Genomic DNA, 20,612 nt, shown 5'->3' with positions numbered 1-20,612 from the left:
GCAATAACCAACAGCAGCAGAAAAAACAACAGCAGCAGCAGCAACAATAAAGCAGCAACAGCAATAACAATAACAGCAGCAGCAACAGAAATAACAGCAGCTATAACCAACAGAAGCAGCAGCAATAACAGCAGCAGCAGAAATGACAAAAGTCTTACTTGCTCACAGCAGAGTGTTGTGTATGTATTGGTAGTAGCAAGTCTCGTACTTGCTTTGCAGCAGCAGCAATAACAACAGCAGCAGCATCAGCAGTAACAGCAGCAGCAGAAAAACAACAGCAGCCACAATAGCAGCAGCAGCTGCGTAGCAGATCTATTCTGCCAAGACCGAACATATCAACATTGTCATATCCACTACCATACCAAACAATCTGAGAAATAGGGGGCATCAGAAAAAGTCCTCATTTTATCTCTTTACTGTCTGTGAGAAACAACTGAGATGTTAAAGAGATCTCGTTTGTGATTCTTCTTTCATGTAGGCATCACTGCATTTAAATTCTGTGCACGTTTTTACTCATAAGAATTTTTGTTAGCATCCCTGTGATTATGTAAAGGCAAAAGAATGATTGACAGTCAGTATGTGTTTTCAGTTTGAATCATATGATCCAGTCAGCATCACCTTTACAGCTGCACTGGCGGGTGAGAAGAGAAACCCGCCTCTGATTGGCTGTTCTGAGTGTTGTATAGTAATGCATTTGAAATGAAAGTAACGTGATTGGCCTCTGTTGTTTTCACTCTGACTGTGAGTTTGACAGCCACAGAAAGAAACGCTGAACCAGGCATGATAATATGCACGTGCGATTCACTGCATACTTAAATCATGCCTTTTATTGCTTTTTTCAGTGGTGTTTGTCAGTCATCATTATTGCTCTCCACAGAAACCGTATAGTAACACCCGGAATCAGCCAGAAAATGCATAGGAATGCTGTAAAAACCAATGTGAACGCCTTAGCAACTGCATAGCAACGCCCTGGCCAATCACAAAACCCTTGCATGGTTAAACAGCACTCATATTTTCTCCAGCAAATGTAAAAATCTGCTAGAATATTTATATTATAACATCTGTAAATATTCACAGCAGCTTATTTCCATTTCTACTCATCCGATCAACAACACTCTGTCTCTCTCGTTTAAACAGGTCATTCATCTTCACATGGCCAAAACAATATGTTGATTGTACAAACACAGTTATTAACTGGACAGCTTCCAGCAAGTTATTTTTGATGTAAAGGCTTGTGGGAACATTGTGTGCTTTAGAGATTTGAGCTGTGATGCAACGTCAGAAAGAAATAAAAGCCATCGGTCGGATCACTCGTTCACTTTAGATTAGTTTTAAGTAGCTAAATGTCACAGATAAGCATCGCCGTCCTACAGAAATAATGCAGTCTGTGTGTAGGGCTTTATTCAGCTGTAGAAACGACAAAACCGCAGTTCAGTTCATCCAAGAATGTTATTGAAATTCTTGCATTTTTAATGCAGCTCTAAAAATGCAACTTTTAGGGTTTGGGTTCGTGTGGAATAGTTTAATCTGTTGATTTAAGCGGTTTATCTGTGATTCAGAATTAGATTAGTAAGTGTTGACTGATCAAGTAAAGGTTTATGAAGTATTATTATTATGTTTTGATTATGTATAAGAGTGCAATACATACTCAACTCTATTATTTGACCATGTTTGAATTCACTCTGTAGAATTATGCAGATTTTCCCACAAAATAAGCACAGAAAATGTGAAGAAATTTGGTAGATCCTGTTAATGACCTGAGTGTGTGTGTGTGTTTGTGTGTGTATGTTCTCTTCAGCGGCACCCCATCCATTTTTCTGTTATCCTAATTAAACACACACACACACACAACCCGAAAAACAATTCCCCCTATTTGCATAATGAGACAGAATCTGTGAGCGACTAACGAGAAATCTAACGATCACTCCAAAGAGAAAGACAGCCAGAGTCGGATCCGTTTTGTCTTGTTTATAAACGGTCGCCCTCTTTTATATTAGTTTGTTTTGATTATGTTTTATGACTCACAGACAGAAAAACACGTCTGTTACTGGACAATGACTAGTTCACCCACAAACCATCATTTACTCATCATTTACTGATCTTTTCCATACACTGAAACATACAGAGACTAAAAATATTGTTTCCAGCCTTTTTTGAACTGACAGACGTGATCACTATGAACTGGAAAAGCACCATGAACGTTCCTCGGAAGCTTCACGGCAAAAATAACACTGAGGATCTTCATGTTTGGCTGAACAGTTCCTTTAAGTATTGAGTTTCACCGCAGGTCGACATTTATACTCCTGCTGGTCGAGTTAATTTATCGCACTCTTACCGAGCAAGAGTTAAATGTTTGGCACGATCACTTAAACACACACACTTAGTACGCAGCCACACCACCTAGTATTTTATACTATATTTAATATTACTAAGTACATCCTTACAGTTGACAGTCCTGAAATAGATTCATTCCACCGGTCTAGATGCTTTTCAGGCCATAATTGCAACTTAATCTCTGGCCCTATGCAATTTGCATTGTAATAATATCCAATATTCAAACTGCAGTAATGGTCTTGTGGTTTAGGGAACATTTGCATGTAGCAGCTGGTGCTTTGAGTTTCTTTTTGATGCATATTTTGTCCTGTTTGTTTGTTTTTAAACGTCCTCTGCTGGTTTATTCAAGGCCTTCACTACTTGCAGTACCCGTCAAAAGTTTGGACACATTGGACACTATTTTTAATGTTTTTAATAGAAGACTCTTATGGTCATCAAGCCTGCATTTATTTGATTAAAAATACAAAAAAATCAGTAATATTGTGAAATATTATTACAATTTAAAATAATGGGTTTCTGTTTTGATATATTTTTAAAAAATAATTTATTTTTGTGATGCAGTGCTGATTTTTCAGCATCATTACGCCAGTCTTCCTTCAGAAATCATTCCAATATGCTACTCCTTGATGAATAAAAAGTTAAAAAATAACAGAATTTATTAAAAAATAGTAATCTTTTGTAACAATATTCATTCAAAAGTTTAGGGTCAGTAATTTTTTCTTTTCTTTTTTTGAAAGAAATTAATACTTTTATTCAGCAAGGATGTGTTAAAAAGTGCTAGTAAAGACTTATATTGTTAGAAAATATTTCTATTTTGAATAAATCCTTTTCTTTTTAACCTTTTATTCAACAGTGAATAATAACTGAGTATCAGATCATCATATTAGAATGATTTCTGAAGGATCATGTGACTGAGGACTGGCGTAATGATCCTGAAAATTCAGCTTTGCATCACGGAAATAAATTATATTTTAAAGTATATTAAAATAGAAAACCATTATTTTAAATTGTAATAATATTTCACAATTTTACGTTTTTTTCTGTATTTTTGATCAAATAAATGCAGCCTTGGTGAGCATTAGAGACTTCTTTCAAAAGCAGTCTTATTGTGATCGATTCATTGAGACACATTGAGTTAAATGTGTTGCCGTTTCATGCTTCTTCAGTAAATTTTTGGGTTTCATATCAAATGTTTTGTGATGTATTAGTATCCATCTCAAGCTAACAGGAATACAAAACAGCATGTCATCTACTGATTCTAATCCGTGAGCCTTTTATTTTAAACTCAACTTCCAGTCAAACAAGTGATTTATAACCACAATCATTCTGGTAGCTGTCTGGTTCAAGACATTCAGAAATGTCCCCTCAAGTCACCCACGGGTTACAGTAAAGTTTGCAGTAAAGGGCACATCGATTACGGACACGTGCGGCGGTTAACAGGAAGGCACAAGGTGCAGAAAACCCCTGTTGTGTGTCTAAGTTTAGCTGCAGCGATGATGAGAGAGAAATACAAATCAGAGAGAAAGAAAGAAACATAGATGACAACATCCCACAATCCCTTCAATCTGTCTGAGCGATTAGTGGCGCAGTCATCGCGGCCGGACCGAGCTGCCACATCTGATGAGGGACATTCTCACTGCACTAAATACAGCACTTTGGATTTACTTGACAGCATATTGTTAGTCATACGGCACTTCCTGATTTACAGTGATATGCAGAATCATCCAGCGCTCAGCCCAATCACTTCACGTGTGGGTTTGCTTGCGTTTTGAAGAGTGGCTGAGAGGAATTGATTGTCATATATTAGTGTGAGGAAAGATTTGACATCAAACTAGAAGAGATTGGCAGTACCCTGATCAGTGATGGTATTACTGTGCGACTTTGAGATTTATCATACTTTTTTTGTATTTAAGATGAATACTTGTTTCTACTAATTTTGGTGTGCTGATTCCAAAAGTAGTGCCTGTTTTGCTCTAGCACATCATACTTTCTCACAAAATATGATTTTGTAGCATTTTTTGTTTTCAATAACTTATATTGTCCCTTAATCAATCAAAGACATGATTCCTCTCTTCCTCTGAGCAACTATCTGTTCAATTCTCAGCTGCTTTTCATTATTTCATGCCTAATCCTGATTTCAAGGTTAGATTTATGTGCATCTGTGCACTGTAAACCCGAATAAGTTTGGCTAACTCAAACATTTTGAGGGAATCACTTCACATCAATTTATTTTGAGTTATGATGTTCCTAATTTTAAGTAAGCCGAACTATCAATTTTTAAGTTTGTAGTACACATGCATGTTAATTGCATCTATCTTGAAGTACTGAGTTGGCTAACTCATGCATTTTGAGTGCAATTAACATAAAAGTTTAAGTTAATTAACTTTTTTTATTTTGAGTTCTTGCAAATCAAATTTATTTACTTCACTGTAAACCCTAATAAGTTGGCAGAACTGAAAAAAGTTGAATGAGAAACTTTTTATTTTGTACTCATACATTTTTATTGTTCTTAACTTGAAATATTTCAGTACACTAATTTATGCATTTTAATTTAAAATTATCAGGTTATCTCGACGTAAATATTTTGCTAGCTTTAACAAACTAATTCAGAAAAGTTAGTCTAAATTAAAAGAAATGAGTTCATACACCTCAAAACAGTTTAGTTTACTTGAAATATGTCAGTTCTGTGAACTTAAAAGAAAATTGTAAATACTCATAATAGTTAATTTAACTGAACTAATTTGTTTAATTTAAGTTTGTCCAACTCAAACCAAGTTACAGTGGGGTGTTTTACTACATTCAAAGAATGACAAAAACATACAGATTTTGTATATATATATATATATATATATATATAAAACTGTACATGAAGGAAAGTTTGTATTGATATTTTTGAACTCAACATATAATTTTTTTTTCCCAGAGAAAAAAGTGCTTTAGTACTTCAAAGAATACCGTGGTATCGCCATATAAATGTACCATGTTATTTTGTTAATGAGCCTGAGGCCGTATTTCATCATCCATTTCTCCCAGGTCATTTGATAGACAGCGGTGTGCACTACAAGTACACTACATTCATATGTCTGTGTGTGTGTGTGTGTGTGTGTGTGTCTGTGTGTGTGTGTGTGTGTGTGTGTGTCTGTGTGTGAGTGAGTGAGTGTGTGTTTGGCACACTCTCTTGTGTGAATCATTAGATGTTGGATTGCTCTGATTCCCAAAACCAGACTGCCAAAACTCCTGCCGGGAGCGTTTCCTCAAACAAGCCTCACACACAGAGTGGGACAGAGGAGATCACACACACACACACACACACACACACACACACACACTCACACACACACTGATACAGAGGCCAGAATGACTGACTGAAATCAGTTCATATGTCATTATTCCTGCTGAGCACAATATGTTATTAGTGGCATTTAAGTCAATCATCACTAGTACTAGTGCTGATAGTCATGTGATCAAACCCCTGACACTAAGTTTTTAAGTTAAGGTGCACAGTTTACACACACTGATGAAGAAACAGGTGAAAAAGTCCCATAGATGCACACTGAAAGAGGGTTGAAAAAGAGTCAACACCCATAGTCACATGTCAGCGAGGGAAAACACCACAAAAATCCTGTTCGCCATTGATGCTGTTTTGATTTGTGAAGCTCTTATTGGTTGTTTGTCACTTCTAAGTTGGGTCCGTTGCCCTCTGTTCTTCTCTCCTCTCTGTCTCCTCCATCTTTTCTCTCTTGCTCTCCTCTTTTCTCCATCTCTACAGAGCAGATACAGTGTAGGAGATCGAGGTGTTAGGCTGTACGGCGCATTACCCGTGAGGCCCAACCCTGAGGAGAAAAGACTGCCCTCTTCAGGGGTGAGACCCGACGCTCCGTACATTCATCTCCCTCTCCAGCTCTGATCCAAACCCTAGTGAGATGCCACTGCCAGAAACATCGTCTACACTCTTAAAAATAAAGTTTCTGAAAGGGGCTTTTCACAGCATTCTGAACCTTTCAGTATTTTTCTTAGTGTAAAGAACATTTTAATCATTATCTAAAGAACCGTTCCATGGTTCCATGGATGATAAAGGTTCTTCATGAGAACGTAAGGGGCTTTTGCACCAGGTGGTTATATGAACTTAGATATAGGAACAGGAACCACCACGAGGGCAGTCCCCCGAAAAATAAATGTTCCCCTAGGGACGCTTTCCTGGTTTCATTCGCACCGCCAGTTGAAAGCTTAAAGCCGTCACTTTCCGTGATGCAGTAAACGCGGACGGAATCACGGAATCCAGTCATAAAATAATGGAATTTACTGTATAATGCGGAATTTGTCATTTTGAGAAAAACTATTATTATATATCATAAACACACAGAATCTCAAAGGTCTTCACGGCAACCTGTCAAAATAAAAGTTCGGTTTAACTTGAAGAAATATATATTACTATTGAACAGCAGAATTTAGCTACTTCTCAATGTAATAATACTAATAATAATAATAATAAATTATTATTAAAACTTTATTTTTTTAAGGAATAATCAAAATTTTTCTTCCATGTTTTAAATTTAACAGTAAAGCGCTGTGCAGAATTTTTTCTTTGACAAAAATGTTTTTTAAATTTCATATGATTAAAAGATAAATTAAATTAATGTTTTATGCCAGAAAAATTAAAATACACAGCAGAGAATTTCTGAAAAAATATTTAAAATGATTTAAAAAAAAAATAATAACAATATGTTTTGTTGTTTTTTATGAATTTGATTAATTAGACATGATAATTAACATTTAATTAAACAATTAAAATGGAATCCAGACAACTTAAAACAGACACAAACACAGAATTTGGTAAAAATTAAATTAAATTTGAGGAAAAAATATAAAACGTATTCATAGGGCTGTACAATGTATTATTTTTTTGTTAAACTTTTAATAAATTGTTGTATAAGTTTCACAATTTCAATTCATTAAACATGCTTTTTAAACCAATAAAATGGAGTCCAAACTAATTAAAACATAAAAAAAAAAAAAAAATGAATCCAGAAAAATTAAAATGGAAAAAACGGAATTTGGAAAAAAAATTAACAGAATTTGGGAAAAAATAAAACGCTATACACTTAACAACATGCTGCTCTGGTTGTTGTGCGGGACTTTAATTTTAAAGGAGCAGTGGACTCTTATTTTGAAGGGCTCAGTTAGCGCCTGAGCAGAAATATATAATCATGTTTCGTTTGGTCCCTTCAAAGTCGCATTGAATTTCCTCCATAACATAAAGGCTGAGAAGTGCCTGGACTTCAGCGTCAGTCCATCTGTCGCTGTTCTCCATGTTTGTGGAGTAAATATAGAGTCTATAAACTGTGTGTTTACATGGCTTTTTAGTGCCAGTGTTTCACATGCGTTCGGCCAATTAATGTGCATTTAATTTAGTTAATTAATTTAACTAATTTAGTTTCCTCAAAAAGGCATTCTTAGAACTAAAATCGTTCCAAGTTCCTGCGGTGCAAACACGCCAAAAAGCAGGTACTCCACCATTAGTTATAGGAGCTAAGGTTCCTCCGGTGCGAAAGCCCTCATAGAGCCTTTATTTTTAGGAGTGTATGCAAGTTCGCCAATGCCAAAATGATTGCTATAGCGTCCCTTGTGGCAACAATGAGAATGCAGTACTTGTGCACATAATGACTTGAAATCGATCTTGCTTAGTTACTGTTTGCGATCACACTTTTTTAGCACATTTCTGGCCTTGAGGCCTGTGCACACAAAAGAAGATAACTATATTTTAACTTTACATTTATGCATTTAGTGTTTGCTTTAGTCTTCAGTATCCTAACTCAAATGAAACTAGTGATTCTTATTATAAAAAATAGATATAATCAACATTTCTATTGGCGCAGCCACCATATTGGATTGGTTTTTCCACTCAGCTCACTAGGTGTTGGATCAGGGCTTTCTGTAGCGCCCCCTGTTGTCTGACTGTGACTCTGTCTGTGGTGGTTTTGTGGTTCTCTGAGGGTCACATGATGAACTCAGAGCCTCTGTATGTCCACATAGGGCCACACTTCACACCCACCATAACCTCCCACCCACCCACACACACACACACACACACAGAAATACACACACATGAAGTTCAAGTTTGAGCCAAAAACCGAACAGTCAAGTGTAACTACTTAGACTTACAAAACATACTCAGATGGTAAAAGCATTACCATATTCATGCACAATTGTATTTGGGGATATTGTTTTTTTTTTTTTCTGTGCTTTGAGCCTGAGAAGAATTAATGTCTGTGAATTATTTCCAAAACTATAAACCAAAACATGTGCATTTTATATGCATTTGTTGAATATTTAGGATGCACGTGAACATACAGTCATTTTAGCATCGTCTTTATACATCATAGGCATCATTTTTATTTTGTGCACATGCAAATTGCAAAAATGTTTGCAATGTTGCAAATGTTCACACACTCAATCACCCTCAAAAGTGACTCACGTTCAAAAGTGAACATGTTTGACTCAGAATTACCCAAGTTTCCTTTTTCACTTTCCGTTACTTGAAAGGACGTCTGTATTTAACAAAGTAAAACACGTCTGACTCACTGGAAAATCTCGAACTTCATGCGAGCGCCTGCCGCTTTTGTTTTCAATTGATCTACTCAGCACATTAACTGAAAATGTGAAACTGTGGAAATAAAATTGTTCCAAAACACTGACCGAATCCTCTGCAATAGCTTTTCTTTTGGAATGATCTTCTCGTCGTCCTGCTCGAGTGAACACCGCCGTGTGCAATATTGTGGGCGGCTTCTTTTTAATTAGAAACGAGATGGTATTGATGTTCCAGAAAGCGGCATCGTAAATCATTTATCGGCGCTGAAGTGCTAACAAAGCAGCTCACGCTGACCGGTCGTACCTCATCTGATCCATTATCAGGGTTCCCACGGCCGTGAGAAAACCTGGGAATATCAGGGAATTTTAAAATGAAATATGATAAAGATGGGACCATTTGGTTTTTTCATGTTCACATTTCATTGAGGTACTTTAAAACAATGCCATGGTATTGCCATCATGGTAGTGTTAAAAAAAAAAAAAAAACATTTACATTGCATATGTTTATATTTATTATTATTATTATAGTATATATTTTATTATTTTAAACATTGTAGTATTTAAAAAAAGTGCACTTTTTGTAAGGGAAAAAAATACTACAAAATGCATTGATATGCAATGGTTTTTAAGCATATGGTAATACTATGGTAATATTAAACCTAGAAATTATACAATTCTGATTTCTTACTTTACCATGGTATTACCTTAATGTAGTGTGTTGAGGAATAACATTTCCATGGCACATTTTTTGTAATTTTATTGTCAATATGTGTTTTATTATTTTTTTTAAATTAATATTTTAGTAACAATAAGCATGAACTAATAAAAAATATCATAAAATGTATGCATATACAATGTTTTTGAGCATGTGTGGTAATACTATGGTAATCTTTAATGTAGAAATTATAAAATTCAGATTTTTAGTCCTAGAGAAGTCATGGAAATTAATAAAATCTATATATATATATATATATATATATATATATATATATATATATAATTTATATTATATTATATTATATTATATGTAAAAAAATTATATATATATATATATATATATATATATATATATATATATATATATAGCTGTAAAAAACAAAACAAATTTACACAGTACATTTTTTTTTCCATTGAAACAGTAATATACCGTAAAACAATGCATTCTGGGTAATATTATTTATCGTTTTTGAGAGAGTAGCATATAGGCCTCTTTTCTTAAAATGACAAATATTACCCAGAATGCATTGTTTTATGATATATTACTGTTTCAGTGGAAAACAGTATTTTACTGTATAAATTTGTTTAATATTTTTACAGTTATGCAGTAATCATTGAAGCCTGGAATAAGTCATGGAATTTGGTCAAAGGTGTGGATTCTCATATCATCATAAAATATAGATCATCATAAAATCATAGAAAGTATAGTGATGTATAGGAATATTTAAACACATTTGGCGCGCGAGGGCCTGATGTATGTGCGCGCTTCATTATTCTGCAGTTAGTTAAAGTTCTTTCACAGAGTCTTGACACTTTCATAAATAAAACAGAAAAAAAAAATATCATATTTTTTTACAATGCCCAGAGTTCTGAGGAACGATCTAAAAAAAGACAGAGGGAAAAAAAAAATCTTGTTCTTTTTTGCTCAGTTTTCCGGATGCGTACATGCATTTACATATGAATGGTTTAAAATTATCTGCCTTTTATCAAGCGTCTCCTCAGCCGCCTTTTAAGAAGTCTAACCAAACCTTGGCATGAAGGTTGAGCTCAGAACAACCACTTTAACAGCTCTGAGAGGAAACGTGCCGTTTCTCCTCGGCCCCGTGCGTCAGGTGTTGCGGTGAGGGGAGGAGAACGAGGTTTTAGGCCTTTGTTCGGTATCTTTACATCTCGACACACAGGGTTCAGTTAAAAGTTGGTTCAGTTAAACATCCGCTCACTAGCTAAAATAACCCCCCCGCACATGCACACACCCACCCTCACCTTTCAGCTTCCTCTGGAGGTGAACGACACACACACACACACACACACACACACACACGGTTATTTTCAGAGAGTTTTATTGCTCTGAAACCAACAGTCTTTCTTTCTCTCACTGTGAGTCTCTTTCCCTCCTTTTTTCACATGGTGCCAGAGGAAAATGTTGTTGTTTCGGAGATTTAATGGAGTTTAGGTATCAGTTTTGTCTCAAATATTTCTCCTAAAATGCATTTTATAATGCAAAACAGACCCAAATGAGTCCGTATAGCCATCATCAAGAGTAAAGAGCTGTAAAATGAGTTTTTATAGCAGCTCAGATCATTTGATTAGAAATGTTTGCGTTCACATTGAGATCTGTGACTTTAGATTGTGTATTTTTGGTGTCTATACTGAAAAAGAAATTGGCGTAGGAACAATTTTCACTCAGAAACGGATAATTTCACAAATTATTACAAAGAAATTGCAAGTAACATTGAATTAAGCGTGAAATTTTTAGTTTTCTTGCTCTCCATTTAATCTCATTGCTGTTTAGGAGAAACAATTGAGATATTCATGAGATGATTTTTCCTGCAGAAGCTTTTGGTGTAAATGTTGCTCATTCGTTTATCAACTTTGTCTCTGATGTTTCTCCTAAAACTTTTATGACAAATAAACGGACAAATCCGTTGTCCGTTTATTTGTCATAAAAGTTTTAGGAGAAACATCTGAGACAAAGTTGATAAATAGTTGCCGTACAGTACGAGTGTTTATAGCAGCTCAGTTCATTTGATGAGAAATGTTTGAGTTCATATTGAGTTTTTTGGCTGAAGCAATTGAGATATTAACGAGATCTCATTAAGAGTTTTCGCAGTGGTTTCCCTCATTTGGTGGCATTTCATCTCTAAGCTAAACGTTAAACACACACAGCGAGGTGACGACACTAAACCGCCTGAAGACGACAGGATTACCCAAATGAGATCTTAAATTTTCCTCCTCTGCTAAATATGTGCTAATGTAATGTTTTGATGTTGGCTCGGCGTGAGCGTGTAATCCCGGGAACGGCGCCGCTGTCGTCTGGACCCGCGAACTCACAATATCAATTGATGCTAATTTGTGGGTGTTTTCAAATTGAGTTCTCATCTCGTTAATCCAGGACTATAATCTCATGTGATACAGATTTATGGGCGTCACAGAACTATAAACTGCTTTCAATGCATGATCGCTATTAAAACCCAAACGCCCACTTTTATTATATACTTTAAAGACAACATGAAATCTGATTGGAGCCGGTTTACTTACACTACTCCTAATATATTTATTGTGCATGATCCATTAGTGCATGTTGTTTTTATTTTTATTTAAAAAAAATATCTTATAACTTTTCAATGGCTCTTCCACTGATTTCATGCATGCGCAGGCAAAAAATAATAACCAAAAATATCATACTGTAACATGTTTACAAGTCCCACCTGAATATTTGATTTTAATCAAATATATTAAAAAATTTTGTGAATATTATGTTGTGTTTGGTTTCCCTTATAGTATATATTTAAAGTGTAATATTTCCTCATGAATTAATCACTTGAGAATTTAAAAGTAAAAGTAATATATATATATATATATATATATACACACACACTCTGGTAACACAAAAAGTTAGGTTTTTTAATTTATTAATTTATATTATAAACATTTATTCATTAGTATATATATATACACAGTACAGTCCAAAAGTTTGGAACCACTAAGATTTTTAATGTTTTTAAAAGAAGTTTCTTCTGCTCACCAAGGCTACATTTATTTAATTAAAAATACAGTAAAAAACAGTAATATTGTGAAATATTATTACAATTTAAAATAACTGTGTACTATTTAAATATATTTGACAAAGTAATTTATTCCTGTGATCAAAGCTGAATTTTCAGCATCATTACTCCAGTCTTCAGTGTCACATGATCCTTCAGAAATCATTCTAATATGCTGATCTGCTGCTCAATAAACATTTATGATTATTTTCAATGTTGAAAACAGTTGTGTACTTTTTTTTTTCAGGATTCCTTGATGAATAGAAAGTTCAAAAGAACAGCATTTATCTGAAATACAAAGCTTCTGTAGCATTATACACTACCGTTCAAAAGTTTGGGGTCAGTAAGAATTTTTATTTTTATTTTTTTGAAAAGAAATTAAAGAAATGAATACTTTTATTCAGCAAGGATGCATTAAATCAATCAAAAGTGGCAGTAAAGACATTTATAATGTTACAAAAGATTAGATTTCAGATAAACACTGTTCTTTTGAACTTTCTATTCATCATATAAACCTTAAAAAAAATATTGTACACATTAAATGTTTCTTGAGCAGCAGATCAGCATATTAGAATGATTTCTGAAGGATCATGTGACACTGAAGACGAGTAACGATGCTGAAAATTCAGCTTTGCATCACAGGAATAAATTACTTTGTGAAATATATTCAAATAGAAAACAGTTATTTTAAATTGTAATAATATTTCACAATATTAATGTTTTTTACTGTATTTTTAATTAAATAAATGTAGCCTTGGTGAGCAGACGAAACTTCTTTTAAAAACATTAAAAATCTTAGTGGTTCCAAACTTTTGGACTGTACTGTATATATATATATATATATATATATATATATATATATATATATATATATATATATATATATATATAATAATAATTTATATAGAAGTTTTTTAATTTATTAATTTATATTATAAACATTTATTCATTAGTATATATATATATATTTTATATAGAAATTATTGTTTAATGTGTGAATATTAATTCATATTAATGAAATATTACAAAAAATTTACATTAATGAATGTATTATTCATTTATTTATTTCTATATATTATTTATTTGTTGATCCAGTACTGTATATATGATATATATATGTATATGCCATTTTTTTAATAATATTTTATATATATATATATATTTATGCCATTTTTTTAATAATATTTTATATAAAATATGATTAAAAAATGGCATAAATGAATGTATTATTTATTTATTCATTTGTATATGTTGTTTATTTGTTGATCTAGTACTGTATAAAGAAATACTGTAAGTCGTAAAGGTCTTTGTATCTGAAATCTCACATCTAAAACAAGTTTTTTAGGCCTTTATTATTAAAGAAAGCTGTTGAGTTTTGGTCTGTGTGTGTTTAGGACACGAAGCCGTTTAAATACGCCACACGAAATGTGTTTCTTCTTACTTGAGCTTTAAAGAAGAATGAAATAAAGCCACACAATAACAGTCACAGCTGGAGGTCGTGAATTTGTTGTGGCTCTTTAAGACTCGTATATGATTAGGCAATCAGAGAACACGGAGGGCGTGGCTCTTTAGGCGTTACATTTCACAAATCTGCAGCGAAACACATTTCTGTGTTCGTTTGTTTTCATATTAAATCGGTTGAGGAGGTTTCAACACTTCACGGTCAGACAGGAATAAACATTGAGTTTTTTATTTGAATACATTCCAGTCGTGGTCCATTTGTGATTCAAGTGTTTGTTATTAATGCTTTAATTTATCTGAATGTGTAAACATGTCCAATTATCGTAATTTACCGTGGTTTAGCGTTCACACAATCACCGTTGGCTTGTTTAATTGGGTTCTGCCGCGTGTGCGTTTGTGTTTTTGTGCAATCATCAGATCCGTCGGCCATTTGTCACATCTGTACATTTAATTCTTCCTCATTTGTGAGACGCGGCTCGTCTTCCTCTGCCACAAAGCTGACATATTCTTGCTTTCTGTTTTTCCTTTCTTTCTCCCTCTGCCTGATTTGGAGAGACTTGCATAGTCAATTACGCTGGAGTTTGAGAGATGGAGTGCGCTGGAGTTGCCATATTTTTGTATGATATTAATATTTCATAAGTGCCATTCTCAGCTGAATATCTAAGAGAGAGCGCCTATTAGATTCGGCACTGCCAGAATATTATTCATTCTCCAGAGAGGAGACGAGCACCGGTAGCTCCCGTCATTACCGCCGCTGTTCTCTCGGATTGTGAGCGCTGTTCTGGCAACAACTGGATTGTTTGAATTGTTCAGTCCAAGTTGGCCCGGACGAGCGCGCCGGTTGCCAGATTACAGTAACTGAGACAGAATAAAAGGTCAGAAGCAAAGCAAGCTGACGTGTGAATTGGACTCTGGTGAACTGAATCGAATTGCATGTTTAATTAAGCAGTCGGGTTCGAGAGGTCGTGCTGCAACAGCTGTTTCACGCCATAGTTGTGTTTTAACTGTATCGACCAATCAGCATCCAGAGTGATTTATAATTTGCATTCAAACTCAAATTTCTGATTGAGTTTGTGGGCTGTTTAAAATGCTGATGCACATTCTGTATTAACGAACTATTGGCAAGAGTTGATTTCCTGATGATTATTAGTAGTAGTTTTACCTATTTAACAAACTTTTAACTCATATTACTGTTGCCGTCATCTTTCAAAGCTCAAAGATACTCACATTTGTGCATTTTAAGTGATTTTACAATGGTTAAACTCCTCTTTGCAATGCTTATTGCATTATTGCATCATGTTTAAAAACTTGAAAAATACTGTTGGGTTCAAAAGTTCAAGGCTGCTTGTGAAAATGCTTCTATTTTGCATTTTTCTAGTTAAAAATACTTGCAATTTGAGTCTGAAAAATAAACATGCATTTGGGAATGTCTCAAAACTGTAGCTACATGAACAAATGCTGATGATCAGAAAGATTTGAGATGATTTTTCTTTAATTGAAAAAGAAAATCTGACTGTCAGTCACATGATCATTAGCAATGTGTCTATATACGACTAATCAAATGTTAGTGTCATTGATAATGATAATGCAGCATCTTTTAATATTTATAATTTATATTATGCATTTATACTTATTAAACCTTATAATAGGTTTAATTTTACTATACTGATATTTTATCTGTGAACTAATTTACTTACATCACACAGAAATAGTCCAGAATCATTGTAATATTTATTATTTATAGTATATATCTATACTTATTAAACCTTACAATGTGTATCTGTAACATTTATATATTTTTAATATGCTAAATCTGTTATTTAGGTTTAAATAAACTAATTTACTTAAATTTAAGTAGTCACACAGAAATAGTCCAGAATCTTTTTAATATGTAATATATAACTGTAAAAAATTATATGATCAATAAGTCATGACACTGAACTCATTACTTGAACTCATTAAAATAATTTAAGCAATTTCAACTTTTATAAGTTATACGAGATTCGACTAAATTTTTTTAAAACGTTATATTAATATACTTTGTTGAAATAACTTATACAGGCAGCAGCTGATCTTAAGTTTTTAAGTTGAAATAGGGTATATAAGTATATTTATACTTATAAAACCTTACATTATTATATATTTTCCAAAATCCTAAAACTTAATTTCCAGGTTTAAAGGGGTCATGACATGAGAAATCAATGGTCTTTTGACATATAAGAGGTCATTGTACCATTAAAACATCTTGCAAATTTCAGAGCTTAAAACATCCTCCTCATTATAAACAGTATTTATTTAATTAATTAAGCTCCAAAAACGTCTAGTTTGGATATTGTGGAATCTGATGTCACACAGGCAATACATTTGCATATGACCGCCTCCAGAGCATGACATCGACCAATAGTTATTCATCATCACACCATAGGCCCCGCCCACTGGCAATCAATTGCTTATCGGCTGACATTTGCCTACACTGGCGTCTAAAGCAAATAGAAGCAATTATAATCAGTGATGCTGTCTACACTGATACAGTACACAGATCAGTTCAGTTTCTGAAGTACTCCATGCGCTTGAGTCTGTCGACAACAGGACAAATGAAAGAGTGAAAGAACGTTTGCAGTTTAAATAGCTGGTTTGAGTCTCTGTACAGACTTCAGAAGGATCCCAGTGTCGGAAACAAGTGGATTGTTTATTTTAATGGCGTCCCGGATCACGTCAGAGGATTATATGTTTGTTCGGAGCATTTTATTTTGTAAACAAGGCACTGTGTAATGGAGAGTTTGCAAAGAAACTTTTGTTGACAGATGAAGCAGTCGACTGTTTTAGATCTGACAGCAGCTGAAACCGCAAGTTAATGATTTCATAATGCTCTGTCTGTGAATGACGGTTTTATATGGATAATATAAAACCATTTCAAACAGTGAGTGGGCGTTGATACTGTTTCCCATGCAGTGATGTTAGCCAATCATAACAGTGACAAGCCTTAAAGGAGCCGCGCCTTAAAAATGCTCAGAATGAAGGTTGAAAATAATTTTTGTTTTTATTTTTGTGCAAAAAACTTTACTAACATTATTAGTGAACCTATAAGCGAACATATTCAAATAATTATTTAAAAAATCCATGTCAAGACCCCTTTAAATGTACAAAATCCCAGATTTTCAGTGTGTTCTCAGACTTTTGGACCCATATGCATCAGTCAATCTCATAGTCAGATTTCTATAATGCAAACAACAAACTTACAGAACCAGTATTCATGTAGTCTGCAGCTTTCTCTGAAATTCAAATGCAAAAGAGTCTCTTTCTCTCTGCCATCTATCTATTAGTGCACTGTAAATATTACATGAGCTTTGGATATTACTTGCTTCGGCATGAGTGCATTTGTGCGTGTGTGTGTGTGTGTGTGTGTGTGTGTGTGTGACTATATTATTTTATTGCAGCATTCCTTGTTTATTGCTACGGCACATGACCTACTTCCAGCCTTCCGTACTCAGCACGAATCACTCCGACGTGCCCTCCATCTCAACGGCCGTCCCCGCAGAACAATTACACGGCAAAAGGGGCCCAAATGGAGATGTTTGTACTAAATAACACGTGTGTAATTAAGCACTAATGAGCTCTTGTCACTGCCGAATGTGCAATTAGATGGGTAATAGAAAAGCCTGGCATGGCAGATGTGCCGAGAGAGAGCAAATACTGCTATACTAGTCATACTAGTCCTGTAGTATGAATACCGAACACACTATGCTAATGTTCCACATGCATTGGATGACATTTGTCAAAATGTGCAGTATACATCGCTGCATGAGACCTTGCTTGACCTTCTGTTTTCAGACGTGAAATCAATCACAATCACTTTCTTGACTCCTTATTTTATCCTATTTTGTGTGACAACAATGAAGCATGTTTGCATTGTTTATTGTGTATGCTATTAGATGCAAAAGATTTATTGTCATCTGCACTTTAGTACAATGAAAGTCTTATTTTGTTCATTCCTCTCAAGAAAGAAGAGGCTCACAAGAAACAATAACATACAGACACTAAATATAAGAGACAATAGCTAGTAAGAATAACACACAATAGGGTCAATACACAGTATGAATAAGAAGAAACAACATGCAATATGAACAATAAAAAAACAATATCACTGTATAAAAATAAGTCTTTATGCAGAGCAGATATTATTTTGGAAACGAATATATATATTTCACTGATTCTCAGTATGTTTTCAACTATACACACACACTCACAGGTGTTCAGCTCTGTGTTTGTATTTGTGGCTCTTTCTACAGGAACTGGCCTTAAACGGAAGGGCGTGATATAATATGAGCTGTTTTAATAGAGTTAAAGACATCTGAGAAGCACTTTATACAAACATGCTCGATGCGGTGTCTGTCTTAAATGAAAATTTACCATGATGGATACCAGAATCGGCAATCGGAAGATCTTAAAAATGACTCAAACGTTCTCCTGAGCAACTACTGACTGATTAAATGTTCTTCTGGGTAGTGAAACTATTGAATTGTGAAGAATTAAATGCTGTTGCTCACCACGGCTGCATTTATTTGATTAAAAATACAGTAAAATTGTGAAATATTTTTACAATTCAAAAAAAGCTGTTTTCTGTGTGAATATATTTCAAAATATAATTTATTTCTGTGATCAAAGCTGAATTTTCAGCATCATTACTCCAGTCTTCAGTGTCACATGATCCTTCAGAAATCATTCTAATAAAACATGATGAAACATTTCTCATTATCAAATTTGAAAACAGTCGTCTTTGATGAATAGAAAGTTAAAAAACATTTTTTATTTGAAATAGTAATCTTTTGTAACATTATAAATATTTTTACTCTCACTTTTGATAAATTTAATGCATCCCTGCTAAATACAAGTATTAATTTCTTTAAAAAAAAAAATAAAAATTCTTACTGACCCCAAACTTTTGAGCGCTAGTGTATATATATTTCTGTGCACACGTGTCTGAATGTAATAAAATCTGCAGATAAGGGGGAAAATCTTTTAATCTTCCATTATAACTTCACACCACCCCCACACACTCTCTCTCTCTCTCTCTCTCACACACACACACACACACGTGCACACAAACACACTGTGAAAGGGTGTAATTTGTGAAGATGTCTATAGTGCGTTTGGATATATTTGCATCTTAATTAGAAGAGTTGGGGGGGGGGAGATATCCTAGTGCATTTCCAGAAGAAGACGATAAACAAAACTATCAGCGCTGCCTTTAGTAGTGTATGTGTGTGTGCAATGCGATGCAATGCTACAATACTGTATTATTGATGCTGCAGTTTGCTGTATAGAATATATAAATGCATGATGAATGTTTAGCGCACACACACACACATACTCATATACATATAATATGCGTGTGGGGGTGGGAGGTGTTCACATTAGAAATGCTCTACGACCCCCATCAGCTGTTTGACGGGTTTGTCATTATGCATGATGTCGGATGGCAGTATAATATCACATTTCTCTGGGAGGAGAGAGAGATGGATGAGGACGCCCTGAAAGAGAGAAGCTCACTGATTCTCTAGTGTTGGTTTTCTCTGTTGCATTTACCTGCTGAGGACTCACATGCAATGCATGATGTGAAACATTGTGGGCAAAGTGGGCCTTTTGTTATTTAGGTAGAAATGCACTAATTTGCAATGCTTAGATTTTATGAAATCTGATACTGATTGTTCAGTGATATATTGTGCATGCAATACATCCTATCTACTTTTCAAATCTAGCCGTTGAGTTTTCTAGTATCATATTGATTTGTGTGGTTTTAGCAAACGCCACATTGACGCACTGCCTGTTTGCGTGATTATATTTTGTTTTGGTTTGTTTGTCTTATAACTGTTGCGTAAATATGAGCGTCGCTTGGTTGTTGTTTTGTCTACGAGTGATTATGAAGAAATTACAAAGTAAATGTAAAGAATGAGTCGTTTATTTCTTCAGTCATAATATGCAAGGCTTTGATTAAAATAAAAAAAATAGCCTTGTACATTTTGCTCTTATATTTGACAGCTGTCAGAGCTTATGTTGTGTTTCTCTTTTCTGACAGTGTTCGGTGGCTGCGGTCGTCCTGCTCTTGCATCCTCGCATGCGTTTAAAACTAAAGTTATGAGTTATTCACCTCAGAATCATGATAGCAGGAGCGACGTGTTTGTTCTCAACCTTTCAATCTGAGGACACAAGCTGCAGGGCAATTGTGGTCGGTTTTAAAATTCTCTCTTTCGAGCTGTCATATCCTTCCTTTCACACCGCTCCATCATTTCAGAACCAGGACGGTTTTTCTATCTCGTTTTCACCTGTTCAGACTGTCAGTAGAAAAAGTTGTTTGCAAATGAAATATCAGCATATGAGGAGATTTGATTCCAGTAGAGTTTGACTACTTGCTAAGATAACAATGTGATCCTTAATAATGTGTGTGTGTGTGTGTGCATATGTAGATTT

The 20,612-nt window shown here is 34.4% G+C and overlaps 1 protein-coding gene across 1 annotated transcript in view; it reads left to right on the top strand.

Annotated features, from left to right (window-relative positions):
- tox2 (TOX high mobility group box family member 2) overlaps nt 1–20,612 on the top strand; it is a 139,699-nt gene that overhangs the window by 47,032 nt on the left and 72,055 nt on the right. Inside the window, 1 exon segment of the mRNA XM_048198639.1 lies at nt 6,104–6,196. Coding sequence (XP_048054596.1) covers nt 6,104–6,196 — 93 coding nt within the window.

Source organism: Megalobrama amblycephala, linkage group LG8, assembly GCF_018812025.1.
Source record: "Megalobrama amblycephala isolate DHTTF-2021 linkage group LG8, ASM1881202v1, whole genome shotgun sequence".
Taxonomy (NCBI): Eukaryota; Metazoa; Chordata; class Actinopteri; order Cypriniformes; family Xenocyprididae; genus Megalobrama; species Megalobrama amblycephala.
Note: the sequence above shows the minus strand (reverse complement) of the source record. Positions and strands in the feature narration are given on the sequence as shown.